This window comes from Strix uralensis, chromosome 16 (assembly GCF_047716275.1).
Source record: "Strix uralensis isolate ZFMK-TIS-50842 chromosome 16, bStrUra1, whole genome shotgun sequence".
NCBI lineage: Eukaryota > Metazoa > Chordata > Aves > Strigiformes > Strigidae > Strix > Strix uralensis.
The window spans coordinates 8,000,278-8,017,558 of record NC_133987.1 but is presented as its reverse complement, the minus strand read 5'-3'; the positions used below and the strand labels follow the sequence as shown (position 1 = coordinate 8,017,558).

The following is a 17,281-nucleotide window of genomic DNA, read 5'->3' as shown; positions in this document are numbered from 1 at the left end:
AAGTTAGGCAATCCTTTAGGAAAAAAATAGTGCAAACAGGTCTGTTCGCTGAAGAACTGTAGGTCAAATAAAATCTGACATCTAGTCAGAAGCATTGTGTCCTGGCTTGGAGTAACCTGCACCTGTTTTTCATTATGACATTAAAATTGGACCGCAACTGCAGAAGCTAATTGGAGTAAAGCTTTGCGACGATGCAGTTTGCATGTCTGCAGATACATGGTCCCAAATAGTGTATAATTGCTGTGCTCTTGTTGGGTATTCCTGAGATCGCTACCAGATCAGCAGTTCTTTCTGTAATGCTTTGACTACTAGATAGCGCAGAATGGATTTGGAAATTTTCCTCACTAGGATTGCAGAATTGCAAATGTGGTTGTAGCCGACCTACTGGCAGGCTTTGTTGTTTTTTTTTTTTTTTCTATCATAGCTAGAGGGGGATGAGAAACTGGACTAAAGTGAAGAGGAAACAAAATATGAAATTGCAGACGAGAAATTGCCAACTGATGTCAGTGGAGCTGGAGGATACTCGGGCAGGGATCCAATGACAGAAGCACAGTGAATATAAAGTGAACAAAAACTCCTTTTTCCAGTACATCGATTGAAGACAGAACAGCAGTTGGATCAAAAATCAGTCAGGATGTCTTCCTTGAAGATCAAAATTGAGGGAGGATGGCATATTCTTGACAGTCATTCCATTTTATGCTCTTTCATTGCACACTAGGGAGCTGAAATTTTTAAGAGCTCTTGAGCTACATCATAAAAATCCTTTAGAAGTTTCACACACTTGTATTCATTTTACAGAAGACAGTTGCCATTATGTTGGACATTTTTAGAGTTGTTTTGAGAGAATCTATCCAAGCAGTGACTTGGTGACTCTGTCCTTGCTTTGACCTTGCATAGGCAAAAGACTCTTTCCAGGTGAGGGGGGTGCTGGTGATGTTGCTACAGGCCTAAGGCCAGATAAACTACACACAGCAGCACAGGTAAACGCCACATGCCGTCGTTGAGGGAAAACAGCAAACACAATTGCTTCCAGGACTGCCAGCTTGATTGTTCTAATTAGATTAGATCAAGAAGAGAGGCAGAGTACAAGTTGTGTGCAAGTCTCCTGCTGCCACTCTCTTTAGTTGTCTGCACAGTTAGGATGATGACTGGATAAAATAATTTATGTGATGATAGCCAGAGTGCTTCATAACACCTTGCCTTCTCCCCGCTCCCCTGCAGCTCTCACTGATGTTTCCAGCTGGCTTCCCTTGGCCCCGGCTCAGTGTTTTATTTCTTCAGCCCTAACCTTGCCACATGAATCAGATCAAAAGTAAGTGGGGTTCTCCTGTTAACAGATTTCCTTTTCTGATTGCCAGAGCCAGGAGCTGTGGGACACCTGAGTTTCACTGAGATTCTGGACACGTCTCTCAAGGTCAGCTGGCAAGAACCTGTAGAGAAAAATGGCATCATTACAGGCAAGTATCAGCTGCTATCTCTGGTTTGGGGTTTTTTTAGGTGTGTGTGGGGTAGAATGTATCATTGCAGTGAAGAAATGTTTGCGTAATACAGCATTTAGGAAGAACTGGCCACTGTGAGTGCTGGTTTCCTGGTCCCTCTTTTGAGTAATTGAAATGTTATAGAAAGTACGGGTCCAATTACTGGCAGCTCATGATTGTGGTCACTGAAAAGACAGTCTGTATTAGAAATCAGCTCCCCATGGAGTTTCTGGTCTTGTTAAATCTTCTGTGACCTCCACTTGTGTTACTAAATTTCTGAAACTTTGTGAGACAGTGTTTGGCCTTTGCCCTAAAGGTGGGGGGTTCCTACATGGAGTTTACAGCTGCAAAATCTGGATTGGCACTGCTAAGATTTGCAATCAAGACCAAGCCTGAAATCAGCGGTATCCTTCATCTGTGATCAAGTGGTCTGGCTGTAGAGTGCATGACAAAATTTGCATGTCATTACTTAATTTTGTATAAACCATCACAAGGGTTCAGAACTCTCCTGTTTCTCTTTGGTGAGCTTGCCATTTGACATGCTATTTATCTATTTACTGTATGCCAGTGTAGATACAACATCAGCAATTTCATTATTTTTCATAAAACAAGCTATAAATAGTTGAGAAGGACTCTAGTTCTTATCAACAGAGGCAATATTGTTTTCAGATGGGAAACTATTACAGCTGCACAGGATGAACATTCCATTTAACAAAGGCTTTCAAGGTTTTGAAGTGCAAAAAAGCTCCCAAATTTTAAATTACTGGAGCTAAAAATCATAGTTGGGAAGGGAGAAGATCATTTCACATGGATCAAAATATTTTGCTTTGGAAGCATTGACACTGAAATGTTTAATTTATTTTTTTTAAATTGTATTATAATTTGTAAAAACAAAAAACTTTTTAGGAGTTTTAAAAAAAATCAGACTTCCTGGCCCCTGAATATTGAAATGTTATATCAGTCTGATATCTTGAAGCATTTTAACTTTGATAGACCTAATTATTTTTCTAGGACTTGCACTTGTCAGTGTTTTCTCTGTGTATCTGTAACATGCAGCATTTGTATATGTGTCTTCTGTGCTGTTTATATAGTGGAGTCCATACACAGATCATCTTATGCCTTTATACGATGGTATCCTTCCTGAAATATGCATCGATTTAAGTGGTCTGAGAAAATACACTAATGACTTCTGAAAGCAGAGCAGTATTGATTCAGTGAAGATGGCCAAAGCCTTCAAACCCGAGTGCTTAAATTTAGGTACCTAAATCCAAGTCTAGCTATCTAAGTAAGATGATGTAATACTCATCTTCGTTAAGCACAAGTTAGCTGCGCTATGCTTAGTGTTGCAGAGTCACTTAGCTAGAAACAAGCTGCTGCCTCCCAGAATGGGTTGAAACCTAGTGGAGCACGATGATGGACCCTGTTATATTCAGGGCAGTTTGTTTCAGAAAGGATTAAGTCAAGGAGCTCTATTGTTCATGAAGAAACACCAGTGTAAAAATGCCCAGCAAAGCTTATAAGGAAAAAAGAAATGTCCTTAATGATGCAAACTGCATTTGGGTTAGAAGAAAAGAACAGGAAAATTGTTCATGCCCTGAGTACCTCAAAGGTTTATAGAGTGCTGCTTGGCGATCTGAGTGCTTAGAAAGGCAATTATTCATCATTTCTGCTCATTGATATCTTTACTGGACCTTCTTGTTCCATGCACCAGAGCTGGGAGGAGGAGAGCACAGAGGGTGGTGCCCGGCAGCCAGCCTGCTCTGGGAAATTGCCCATTACTCTTGCTGTAAATTTCAGTATCTTCCTTGTTTTCTCAGTAAACATTGATTTATGAGGACCTGGATGTAGACGGACAGTTTGTGATTGGGTGTACTGCTCTCTTGTAGAGAATTTACTCCAGATCAACAGAAAATTATTTCTGAAACTCCTCTGGTCATTAGTTTCCGTTAGGCAGCATTTTGTGGAGGGTGTAGTGCCAAAGCATACAGGAAGGCTCTGTGGCACCTCTCCTATTCTCACTTACGCTGAAGCCAGAGGAAACACTCAGCCCAAGCCGGCTGGACTCCCTCGTGCACATTTCTGGCAGTGATCACGTCTGTAAAACAGAGAGCGCATTTTTACCAACCACATGTCCTAAAGTTCTGCCCATCTGTCAGTCATTGTGGCTTAAGTGCTACTTGGGGGTACGGTGGATGTTGTTCCTTTCCTTCAGCATTTTTTCATCTGTTTTTGTTATGCATGATTACATTTGGCTTTGTGTCTGCTCGGTGTCTACGTATGTATTTTCTGTTTGCATTTTTTTGTATGACTAGAATTTAACTATACATTTGGGACTGAAATATTGAACAGTAAATGCTGCCTCTTTGCCTTTTCTTCAATTTGCATGTGAACACAGGATATTTTTCCAGGTGAACATTTTTTCAGAAAATAAATACATAGAGACTATGTGCCTAATGGGCAAGAAAGCTGGGTCTCATCCCTGTGGTCACAAGGGAGAAAACAGAAAATGTTCAAACAATAACCTCCCACATTTGATGTATAGCCAAAGCTTATCTAGATGGGAGAGAGGATATCTCAATCACTTCAGATTGCCTAGTGCATGGTGGATGAAACTTTCTATTGTTCGTAAGCAACAAATGGATAGAGGGAGCAATAAAAATCCCATGTTTATCTCCTTCTGGTTATTTATTGCTTTGAGCAACCTGTTTTGTTTTGTTCTGTGGTGATACTCCTTGATTCCCTCCGCCAGCCCATGAGTAGGGTTCAAAGCAGGCGTAGCCAGGTCGTCTGCAGCTCCCGGGCAGACAGATGAGCCCTTGCCCGGCCTCTGCTCCATCCATGGCTGCACATGAATATTCTGCTGGCTGGGGACACGGCTGCTGGTTTTGTGTCCTCTGCTGGGAAGTGGGGAGAGGCACGACTGCACCTTCCTCCGAGTCGTCAGTCTTCCACATTGTCCTGTCTGGAACAAACAGCACCCACGGCTTTTGAGAGAAAGGGATGTTTGTGATGGTCGTTCTGTTTGTAACTCCCTCATAACTCTTCACTGAATATCAAATAGAGTGGACAGACATCTCCCACATTTCTGTTTGCCATCTCTTAATAAAGGCAATAGAGTCCTTAAATTTTGTCAAAATCTTCATATAGATTATAGACTTGCCTGTGCTACATAAACTTTGATCACTGGTGAATGATTCTTAAGCCTTTTCAGAGCATCAAAACACCCCAGTGTCTCTGAGATATTGGTAAATGACTGAATTAATTCCCATTCAGACACTTACTTAAAACTGGTTCCAGATGAGCATTCAGGAGTTTTTCCCCTTCCCCTAGGTAGTGCATGGTCAGACAAGTGGTTGCAGTGTAGCTGGAATTATTGAAGTATCACCTCTCTTTATCACTGCCCCCTCACCTGAAGCATAATTAGTGGCTATGTGAGCTCTCCAAGCCCATTTTCACGCAAAATAGTTTAACGTGAATCTCTGTCAGTGATGGCAGCTAGCACTAGAGTAAGGATAACATCTCACACCTCTCATACTCTCACAGAAATGTTTGTCTCACCATGCTGTTAGTTTATGAGATGGTATTTCTTTGTTGATTAATACCATAATGTATTTTGCTATCTCAATTTGTATATGTTAATCAGCTTATCATAGGTTTTTTATTAAAAAAAAAAGGAAAAAAACTTCAAGCCCCACAACTGGTCTGAATTCCTCATCTTAGATGGTGGGAACAGGAACCCAGTAGGGAGTTTCTCTAGCCAGCTTGCCTTGTGCATGGTTCACTCAGTGGGATTCCTTTCTGTTAGTCCTTTTCACTCACTTCCATTTCACAGGCATTCAAGAGCTATGTGTATTTTTTTTTTTTCCCCCCTGAGTCAAATCACAAAGAAAGCTGCAATCAGGCAAACTTTTCAGACACACTCTCTGGAGGCTGGCACAGTGAGGTTCAAATGGGTTCAAACGAGAATAAAGTAGGACTGGGCAGGAGGAGGACAAGCAAATTTGGAGGTAAAATTGAGCAAATCAGACAGTAGAAAGTTTCAAAAGTTCTTGGAAGGCAAATGGTTATAAAAGCGATAAAAAGGAAAGCCTGGTTATGATAGAAGAATAATACAGAGGTCAGGGTGAGTGCAGTTTTGGACAATACATTGGCTACACTATGATTTTGAAAGAAAGGATAATGATTCACCCTGCTAAAAGATTTGTGCAAGGAACAAGCAGTGGGGAGTAGAGGTTTTTCAGTTCCTAGAAGATTCCCACAATGTTCCTACCTGATTGTTATTGTCAGATTTGTAAGTATTTCTAGATAGACGGCAGTGAAGGTTACTTCAGCCTGGAAAGAGAGTAGCCATACTAAGTAGATATAGATTTTTAATTAGATATTCCAGCTGGTGAGAAGATGTTATAGTTTCCAGTGTTTCTCCCTATTTGCTTCATAGAGTTCACAGAATGAAAGGTCCACCCTTCTGTGAGATTATCCCCAGGTTTTCTGGCCATTTCATAGCAAGCACTGTACCGTTGTAGAAAAAAAGACGGTAGGTTGATGGGCAGATGATACCCAGTGGGGTGCCTATATCAATTGTTTATTGGAAATAAGAATATTAGAAAAATACTTGGGTATTTTCAACTTGCTTTTTTTCTGCTTAGAGAAGATGACCACAATGGAGTAGAGTAAGAAACAAGCCATACCACCATAGACCACAAGAAAATCTTGTAGAGGCAGGAATTTACCAGTCTCTGGGTTATTGTATAACTGCTTTAGGAGAAAAACTAGACCCCACCACTGCTGTGGCCCCCTGACTTCTGTGTAATTGTTTTTCAGGGTACCAGATCTCCTGGGAGGTGTACGGCAAGAACGAATCTCGTCTTGCCCGCACACTACCCAACACGACGCTGGAGTACAAGATCACAGGGCTGTCATCTCTCACCACTTACACAATTGAGGTGGCAGCTGTGACCGCAAAAGGGAGCGGATGGGTCACATCCTCTACCATCTCTTCTGGTGTGCCCCCAGGTTGGTGAAACTGCGTGAAACAAATTAAAATGGGCTGATTCTTCATATTTTTATGTTCCAAAGATCACAAATTACTTCAGAAATAATAAAAATGGTTTTATTTATAAAGCATTGGAGTTCTTTACCACGTAACTTAAATTTAATTTTTAAAACAGATTAAAACATTAAAATGAACAGACTTGCAATTTGAAATTACCAGAAGTTGAGGCTATTTAATACAAATATAAAAAATGATGTAAGGATGGCAGAAGGAATTGACGAAGTAATAAAGTGGATGCAATACAGACTCTCTTGACATTTATGAAGTAACATAAGAATGAAGCCTGAATCAATTCAAAAAGTGTTGCTTTGGGAGAAAAATAGAGTTTGGATGATGTTACAAGGGAAGGGTTTTTCCATTTATAAGTAGTATAGCTTATGTCACCTATGAGAGGACACATATAATGAAACTAAAATTTTATTTAAAAGATGTGGGAGTGGTTGCCTGAGAAAGATTTGGGAGGAGGAAGTCCTGTACTGCATTGTCTAAGTTACCATTTGGACACCTGTAAATGTAGTCTTTTTGCATTTTGGTTCTAAAAATTCTATACTTTCCTTTATACAGTATAGAAAGCAAACTAAAAAAACAATTCATACCTCAAACAAGCAGTTTCAGTTAATTTATAGGTTATAGAAGTAGAATTTTTCAAAGCTGAGCAGTTAGTATACATCACTGATGGTAATCCAATTTTTCCCTTTTCTGGTATTTTTGCAATTTTCTATATGTCTTGAAGTATGTTTGCCTTTCTTTTCCCTAATCATAGCTAATTGTGACAAGTTGTAGACTGGATCAATGCCATGCTCCCTGTTGTTAGCCAGATAACAGCATTATCCTACTTGGTCAGGGTTAGTTTATCCATTATAGTTCCCACAAATGTGAAGTAAGAATCAAAAATATTGTGTATTTGTGCATACTTGAAATATATGTCAAAAAGCCACCCATTTTTTGCCTGCAGCATTTGTACATAATACAACATTATGAATGATTACTGATTATTATAGTAATTTCCATTACTTACAAATGCAGGTATTATTGGGAATTTATTCTAAACAATCTATATTTAATCTCTTTCCTGGGCTTGCTTTTGTTGATAATTCAGATAATATTAAAAATGTAAATGCCACTGTAAGCTTGACTGATGTGAGGCAAAGATCTGATTGGAGCTGCAGATTTTTCCTCATAGAAGGTCACCCTCTTTATTTGCAACAGGAATTAAAACAAAAATTCATCTACTTTATTCAGGCATCAGAAATGCCCTCTTAAATTCATCTATTATAGGTCAATATAAGAATCACAAAATCTTCCCTATACACTACCAAAAACTTGATTCTTTTTCTGTGGTTAATGTATTAAAGTTGTATGTACTCTAAGAAGTAAGCTAAAATTATTGTCATTTAATTCTGGAGAAACAGAAGTACAGTGGAATTAGGTGACTTGATGAGTGATTGGCAGATCTGGAGCTGGGAAGTACCTTCCCCCCTGGGCCACCACACTTTGTCGGTTGTGCAACTTCTCTAAAATAGTAGCTGTAATTCTGTAGATAGGCTCTTTCTTTTCTCATTTGATCTGTAAAAATGTGGTGCATGCTCAGAACAGCAGAAATAGTAATGCTGTATGTAATACTCTGCCAAAAAGAAAAAAAACCCCACAGCTATTTGCTCTATTATAATTGTTACCAAGGTATTTTATGTGCTGAAACACTGAATGTCAACCTGTGTTACTGGGCCCTTCACAAAGCATTTCCACCTCTCGTTTCTGTTTCTTCAGAACTTCCAGGTGCTCCATCCAATCTGGTGATTTCCAACATCAGCCCTCGCTCTGCCACGCTTCAGTTCCGGCAGGGGTATGATGGTAAAACCTCCATCTCTAAATGGATAGTCGAAGGCCAGGTATGTCCCTGAAAAAAAGCTCTTAATGAAGTTTCTGAGGGGTTAAAAAGGGTCTAGATAGTGAATTGCTGTTTGGATTACAGTTTTTGTTTAACTTCGGATCAAAGCTCTTCAGTAAATTGCCTGGTGGTAGCTGTTCAGGGGGTCCTGGAAAGTTTGGAATGCAAGGGAGCTCGAGAGGCTTAGCTGAGACATGTCTGTGAGAAAAGGGTCATATGAATGCTGTAAATTCTCTTCAAAGGAACAAAGGAAAAATATGCTATATAGTATATATATGTGAGAATGCTTATCCTTTAAAAAATTCACATGGATTTTTGTAAAGCAGTTTAACTTATGTTCAGAAGAACACCAGATCCATCATAAGCAACACATACAGCAGAGCTTAAGTCCATCCATTTATCTAAAAAAGGATTTGAAACCTGTGTTTAGGTTCTGTTAGGTGTATTTTCAAACCAGATGCAAACCTGGAATTATTATCTAATAGAGTCAGGAATGTAGGAAGAATTGCACTGAACAGCAAAGATACCATTATTCATGAGACTGAGTGTATTTTTCTGTCTTGTAATGGAATACACTGAGGTTTTCTATCCAGGCCTCTAGATATGAATAGGATGAATTCTCTTCTTCATCAGCTTTAAACAATATCCTTCTTTCTGCTGTCATTATGCCTTGGAGGAGTTATATATTCCTCATTTGTTCTCCTGACAGATGAGCTTTGCTTCTTCCTTTCCACCCACAGATCTTTATAAATAATACAATCTGTTTTTAAGACCAAATGTTGGACTTCTTAAATCACCATCACCACTTAGACATGTTGATACAATCACTTCACTTGGTAATGAGACTGTTGTGAACAAGTTGGTACATTTTGTACCGTTTACGTACACATTATTGCATACTACGGAATTAAACACTGAAATCCTATAATATGGTGGCTTGGCACATTCTGAGAAGCATTTTTGTGCTGGAGCACCACATTGATATTGCTAGGAATTAATCCTGTGAGTTGCAGAATGCCACTGAAGTGAAATAAACTTGAATGCTTTAAAACTGCAATAATAATTATCATGAAGTTCATCTGCATCCTTGAAGAGCTGCCGGTAGTTGAAGGGTGTACAGGAAGGGAAGGGAGGCTCTTTCATGTTCACAAACCCTCACCAACACCTCATGCATTGCTAGAGAAGTCAAGGGGTTAGTGGTTGTGATAGATCCTGGATCAAGGAATATTTGCTCCATTTGGGGAAGGAGCACAGCCAAAGTCTTTGCAGAGTCTGGGCAGTTCTTTTCACCATAGCTATCCTGCAAGTTTCTTCTGTGCCATACCTCACCGTTTAGCTTTGGCACATTACAAGAAATGTTGTTCCAAGTGGATTTAATTTAAAAAAAAATTTTCTTGCTCACATGATTAATAAAAATCTTTTCAGGTATGCAGAGAAATTGGTGACTCCTTAAGGCTACAGCAAATCCTATTTTCAGGATGGCAGCTGCATATAATCCTTTGTTCACAGGCCATTCTGCCAGCACTCCACTCAAACTCTCTTTCTCTCCTGAAGTGCAATTTCACAGCACCTTTAGCCAATCTAAACCAGAGCTCTTGTTGTCCTGCTCCTGTTCCCTCTCCTCATCCCCATCCCTCTTACCAAGACTTTCTTACTCCTGCCTTCTGCATGCACTGAGTCTGGCATGATCGTACCTGGAGTTGCTACGAGATTTGATCCAGTCAAAAGTCTCAGACAGCTCGGCTCTCTGCACAGGCTGTGTGTCAGAAGAGCACCACTGCAAGGGGAGGGGATGAGAACATGGTAGTGGGGGCAGAGATGAGGGCAGGAATGCCTCCATCCTGACTTGGATCTAATCTGCCTTGGACCTGTCCTCTGGACTTCACTCGTTTTCCTGCGTACCTTGCAAAGGCACACAAGCTTTCACAAAACAGCTGCCAGTGACACCCCAGTGTTCACTTGGGCCTTTCACGTAGTCTGTTCTAAGCAGTGATATGTCTGTGCTGGGATGCAGACTACTGTTGCAACATCTGTATTTTAGCATAGACAACCATAATTGTTCCTTAGGACTATGTTAGATTGAAGGGCAGTGGTTCTACCCAACCTACCATAGTATTTTCTAAACAGAAATATAGGGAGGATTTTTTCCTTCTGGATCTTTCATTCACTGGCCTGTGTACAGCTTTAAATAACACTGTTAAGTTTTTTCATGCCTTAGCATTAAATTAAAAGCCACTTAAGGTATGGTTTTGCATACTATAATTTTAAAACAGGTGGTATTGCTGAGTGATAGGATCACATTTAACTATAAAACACTAATCTGTATGTTCTAGTGTACTTTGTAATTAATCAGTTCAATTAGAGAATCAAGATTCTGTGCAAGCAGGTACAGAGACTACATCTCCATCCATTTGCAAATTTTTTGACCGTTAACATTTCTGAAAGTTTGCAACAAGGTGCAGAGTAGCTGAAAATAGCTAATAGCTTGGGCAAAAAGTATGTTGCAGTTTACTAAGACCTTGTACAGCATGATCTCTCCTGGAAGGAGGAGAATGAGGTCAATCTCCCACAAAGGTGTGTTCCCTCTGCACTGTACTTCTGCTGTCGGTGGGTTCATGACAAAGCATGACCAACAAATACTTGGTACTGTCATGCACTTCATCTGTGTCCCCCTCTGTTTGTACAGCTGGGTGACAGCTTTGCACTGGACATCCCCTATATTTTGTGTCTTCTCTTCCATCTCTACTGGGAATATACCCTTTACTCTGTCTGAGTCCTTACAGACAAAATTTAGCTATTTTATATTCACACACACAATCAACCTGCCACCAACGCGTTTTTCTTCTTTGTTTCTTTATGTGGCATAAAGCTTCCTTGATAAGGGCAGGTCTAGGAAATACTCCGACTATTCCATTTTGGCTAAGTGCCATTTTTGAAGTCTGATACTTCATGAACAATTTGGATGAAAGACACAGCTGGGAATTTCAGTTGACGTGAAATTTTGTACATCTGGCCTTGGCTTCTGCTTTTTGTACTAGGGTGTAAATTCACAGGAGCCACTGTGGAACTAATTCTTAATTACGTCAATGAACATGAGAGGAGAATCAGGTCTTTAAGATTTTAGTGTTGGTAGATACTGAAATATCAAGCGTCAAAACTCCCGTTTCTGTGTTTCTAGTGAAGCTACATTCTGTACTTCTGAAGGGATTTCTTAAAAATCACTAGGTTATTTCTTTTTCATCTTTCCATCTAGACTCAGAGGACTGGAGGAAACTGGATTTCCAAACGAGAACTATAAAAAAAATACCAATACTATTTTAAAAATATTTCTAACATTGTTTTTCCATTACATACAGTACAATCTAAAGAGAATAGGGTCTAATGTAATATAGAGGGTCTGCTGACACTTGTTCAGAGGGACCAGCAGTAACTGTCTTGTGGCATTGACACTCACAGGTAACATGTTCATCCCCAAAGAATTTTGGTAAATCCTTCCAATCGTCCTGTACTCTCAGATGCAGTTAGAGTGTATACTGTACATATTTTTTTCTGGCAATTTGCAACCAAGAATGACTATGAATCCCTGCTGTTGTTCACATGGTTTTGTGTTTGCACTCTCTGTCTGCTGGAATCCAGTTTCAGCTTATTTTTCTTGTGCTGGATTTTTCCTGGGGTTTTGTCAGGAGAAGAACGTGAATGACATCATCATGACTGTGCCTTGGTGGATGCTCAGTCCACAGCACCAGGCTTTCCAGTGGCTAATTAGAAAAGCTGGGCTAACTTCTGCTGAGTTTGGTGTGTTTTAATGGTGATTAATGTTATTGTGCAGACAACAGAACACTGTGGAATGGCTGAAGACCACTTACAAAGACCTATCGCAAGTTATGAAGCCATGAGTATATGGGCTAATATAGAGAGTTTTTCTTAAAACCTTTCTCTGTTTTTAGAGAGATTTTGTATGAATATCATGATGAGCAGTAGAAGAGTTTCAAAGTAGTAAAACCTTTAAAGTATTATCACTTGTAAAGCTGTGAGTTGGGAAAGACGTTGTAACTTTGACCATGAATTTACCTGGTTTTGTGGGTTAAGTCAGTGACCCAGATAGGATTCATCCATTGTACGAGGTGATTCTCTGGGTGTCATTTTTACTTCGGAGCTGGTAAATAAAGTGTCTGAAACTCTGACAATTTTATGCCTTTGCCAATCTTTAAATCAAAAATGGCTGAATCGATTTAAGGATTTTGTAAGAAAAAAAATTGCACCCAGGCTGACATCCTGTGAACCAAATTTCTCCCAAAGCGATTTCAAATGTAAGAGTTATGGACCTCTATAATGAAAACTCTGACATACCTTGAACTATAGTAGAACACAGGGTACCTCTATAATGTACAGAAACATTGTGTTTTCCTTTCCTGCAGTTAGTACTTCATAACTGTTCAGAATTTTAGAAGCATTACTGTCTTATACGAAATATCACAGCAAATTATATTTTTCATTCCAAATTTTAAATATTTTTTGTTTCTTTTAAGTAAAAATTCTGCAAACTTTCTCACATAGTGCATTCCATCAGAAAATATTGTCACTTTATAAAATATGTAACGTTTTCCTTTTTAGAAATGGAGACACTAATGCATAAAGAAATAAAGGGTTCTGACATCACTTCCAATATTATTTTATACTGTCCCATTTCTGTAATAATAAATGAATATGCCTTTTTATTGAATGTAATGTCTTGGGAAGAGCTGAGAGCTGGGAATGAATATGTGCTAACTTGTGATGGCTGATCGTTATCGAGAATTATATGAAGTGTTGCGGTGGACATAGGTGTTTTTATTGTGGCAGTCCTGAGGCCTCCTGGGGATTGTGACCCTATTGTACAGAGAACTGTTTAGATGTAAAGTGCATTTCTTAAGGAGCTTTTATGCCAACGGTAACAGAAAAACAGTTGGTGTTCTCATCTGCCTCCTAAAACAATGCACACATGATTATGTGCACACATGAATATGAATATGTGTGCATCTGTCAACAGACATAATCCTTTTCTGAAGTTTACATACACTGTTATCCAAAAAACAGCTATGAGGAAGAAGCCTCTTAAGTTAACTTTATTTTATGCAGAGCAGCTCATAGTGGACTCTCTTGCCCCTCAAAGGACTCTTTCATCCTTACCACTGCCCGTAGTTCTTTTTGCCCCATGGGGATTCCTTTGTACTCTGATTCTTGAAACTGATACGTTTCCTCTGATCTGACATTGGAGTGTTTCAGCAAAAATAATTCCCTTTTCTTTCAATAGCCTGAAACTTGGAATCTACTGTAGATCTTGCGGAAGTTAAAAATATAGAAGTCCATCAATGACAGTTCTCTCCCGAGACTCATTTCTGAGATTATTGCCAAACAAATGAAAATTGTTTTGAGTAACATTGACCTAGAATTGCTTGGCTGCATAAGTCAGAGGTCATGCAGAAGTCCCCAGGCTGTTCACCAAGCTGTCATACAGCCATTCACCCTTCAATCCTCTTGCTTTGGAAAAACTCCCCACACAAGCAGCACTCTCTTAAAATATACTACTGATTTCAGTAGTCTAACCCTTTGAGTTAATTTCCCAAATGCTGGCACCAGATCCTGGGAACATTACAAGGTATTATTCTAACTAAAGCAAGTTCCCAATCTACTTTACTTAAAATCTATTGCTGAATCACAGAACTATGCCTGTAATTGATTTTTTTGCTGCCTCTCTGTCACTACCTTTCAGCAGAAAATGAGTCTAAAAGCAGTTAATTGGGACTGTCTGAGCTGCCACTTTGCCTCGGGTCCCTCACCTCCCAGTACAGGTAGTGGCCACCTGTTTACCAACTGGATCCTGAGCTTGGGAGCAGCCATCATGATGGGCTTGTTTGGCATCTGCAGTTTCCTTGTAGGCTGAACCCATCACTCTTACCAACAAGAGCATTCACAACCAGAAAGCTGTCTCCTGGGATAATTTTCAAGGGGCTTTCCGTAGTCCAGGGCACGTAGAAGCTTTTGCTGCTTCTCAATACGTAAAAGATCCTTAATATTTCCACCTTTACAGACAGTTGATAAATGTCTAGCTGCAATACAGGTGGGGGGTTTTGGACACCTCTCACGCTTGAGTCAATGTCGGTTGTTCACAGGTGGGTCTCTGAGTCTGAGCCATGTGGTCCTTAATGTGTATTAATGACCTGCCTGCTGCTGTCTAACAATTGAAAACTGGGTCTTGTTTGTTTGTTTGTTTGTTTTTTGGTATGCAAGAAATATTTGTAAAAGCTCTCGCTGTTCTTAGAATACAAAAAGATGACCAATTTGCTACTGGAGATTATTTGCAGCCTCCAAAGCACTGTGGATTGTTGCTATACAATTACTGCAGCACTGAGGTGATGCTGTTAAGAGCAAGGAGTTTTGCAAAAATAAGCATTTACTATAGACTTTCTACAGTATTAATCAAAAATTCTTTTAATAAAAAGTCTTCTCTTTCCTTGACTGAAATCAATCCCTTCTTCCTTTCTTTGTTCATGTAGGGATTTTTTAAAAAATTCTCTTTATCATCTCTTTGTTCTCTAGGTTCAGTTTAGGGCTGTTGTGTTTTACCATGCAGACCTGTCTCAGCTTGCTTCCTTGAAGCTTCTGCATCCATGGACTTTACTAAAATTTATGGAGCTCAGTTGGGACTGGGAATTTTAAAGGGTCCATAATCTACACTGACATCTATTTTATATAGTTTGGTGTGTGGCAGTGTCCTTGATAATCAACAAGACTGAAAGGCCCATCAAGACCTGTGCAACCACATCCCTCCATGAAAGCAGTCTTCTGCTAGGAAGATCACAGAGGCTTCTTTTCACAGTGCAATGCAGAACTTATTTCTTTGGCCTAATTTTCCTTGTGTCATTTCTTCATGCACAAACATAAATATGCAGCACATCAAGTCCTAGGTGAACGAAGACCTAAAACATCTATAAATAAATCAGGCTGCCTCTCCTGAAGGGGGGAAAAAAAAAAAAAAAAAGAGTGAATGAAACCTAATTTTCTATTTGAAGTACTCAGGGTATGCTAGATACTTTGGACTACGTTGCCTATCGAGTGCTTTGACAGTGTCTATGGCTGTAACTAGTGTACAGAACTTGTAAGGGATCTGTTTAAAAAAGATTAAAGGAAATAGCTCTTTACACAGTGGGTTGTGAGCTTCTGGAATTTGTTGCCACAGCAGTCTGTGGGAGTAGATAGTGTCAGTAGGTTAAAAAAGGATTAGGCATCTTCATGGATATTAAGTCTGTAAATAGACACTAGAGGGAATAGCTGCCTATGTCCTTCAGCCTGTCATTGTGGATACCAGGGTAGGGTGAGAGAATTGGACTACAGGTACTGCCCTTTGTGGTAGGGTTGAAACACCGGAATAAATCTGCGCAGTGCTAGGGAATTATATCGGGGAGTCTTGTCCAAGATCCCCTGTGCTTCAGGATGTGTGACTCTCCAAAGGGTAGCCCAGCCATCTACCACCTCTCTTCTGTCTCTCCACGCTCCTACTGTGGCTCTTAGGCACACAACCCTGCCATCAGTATGCTGCCATCTTCCAGGGTCCCAGGTCAGACTCTGGCCTTTCTATCATGCCTTGTTGACTTCCTTTTAAGTCCCGATTCATCTTCATTTTATTTCCAGAAAGCTGTATAGAGTGATGCTCTCAATTCTTATCACCATTTTGTCCCTTCTAACACTGCCATAGCTGAGGGACTGTGTTGGGCAACATGTTGTGATTAATTAATACAAAGAATTGCACATGGAGAAATCTGGTCTAAGTGCAGACCAGCAGATGAGGTTAAAACACTTTTGTTCTTTGACTTTGTTCTTGTTTCTCTGTCTTCATTTCTGTGGCATTTTGCCTCCATTGAGACTTATTTAGTATGCATCAGTTCCTGCAAGTTATTATCAAGGCTGTTTTTCATTTTGTTATATTACTACTTGATACTTTTGTATTGTGGCAGCGTGATTGAACAGGGTATTAGCACTCTCATGGTGTTTTTCTGGAATAGATCTTATCAGAGGATCCCAATGAAGTCCCAACAGGCACAAGGAAACTTGGCTAACTTGGCTGTGTTGTTGCTTTACAAATAACTAATGCCTTGTCATATAAAAATTAATTGGATGATATGTAGTTAAAAGGATTTGTACTTCCACTGCTGTGATGACACACATTGCAAAAGAAGTTATATATATAATTCTTTATATATATATGTATATATAGAGTCTGCTTTGTATTCCTTCTTACCTTTCCTATGTGCAGGTTGGTGTACTGGGTGACGATGAAGAGTGGGTGAGTCTTCATGAAGTGGAGAATGAACCTGATGCTCAGATGCTGGAGGTACCGAACCTTACTCCTTACACTCATTACAGGTAAGAACAGCAGGTAATTAGCTGCACCATGAAAAAAAAATGAGTAAATAGCAGCATGGAACATCTTTCCTAATCAGAAACAGCTGGCTGTGTTTTATAATCTGAACAAAAGGGAAAAGCTTTGCTGTTTTCATAGTTTATACTTAAAATTACTTGTCTGATATTGTTAATTGTAATTCACACACAATACAGCTTGTAACATTAAAAAGGAAATCCAAGTGCACAGTGAAATGCTTTTATGAGTAACTGATCCTGTAGCTTCCCTCATCTAAAGGGTGCACCCAGTGTAACATCAGTCAGTGACAAATCAATTGTAGTTAAACTGGTGCAAACGTGTAATTACATATTTACATCAGTTTAAACATCATTTTATTGATTTAGCTTAATTTGGTAACATCAGTTAGATGAAACCTTTGTTTATAAGAATCTACGGAGTTAAGCTTAATAGATATATGCAAT

At 39.5% G+C, this 17,281-nt stretch overlaps 1 protein-coding gene across 4 annotated transcripts in view; it reads left to right on the top strand.

Moving 5' to 3' along the window:
* Positions 1-17,281, top strand: part of SDK1 (sidekick cell adhesion molecule 1) — a 417,651-nt gene that overhangs the window by 313,040 nt on the left and 87,330 nt on the right. For all 4 annotated transcript variants that reach the window (XM_074886027.1, XM_074886028.1, XM_074886029.1 and 1 more), the window contains 4 exons: positions 1,359-1,457; positions 6,300-6,491; positions 8,299-8,420; positions 16,713-16,822. In XM_074886027.1, coding sequence (XP_074742128.1) covers positions 1,359-1,457; positions 6,300-6,491; positions 8,299-8,420; positions 16,713-16,822 — 523 coding nt within the window. The remainder of the gene's footprint in view (positions 1-1,358; positions 1,458-6,299; positions 6,492-8,298; positions 8,421-16,712; positions 16,823-17,281) is intronic.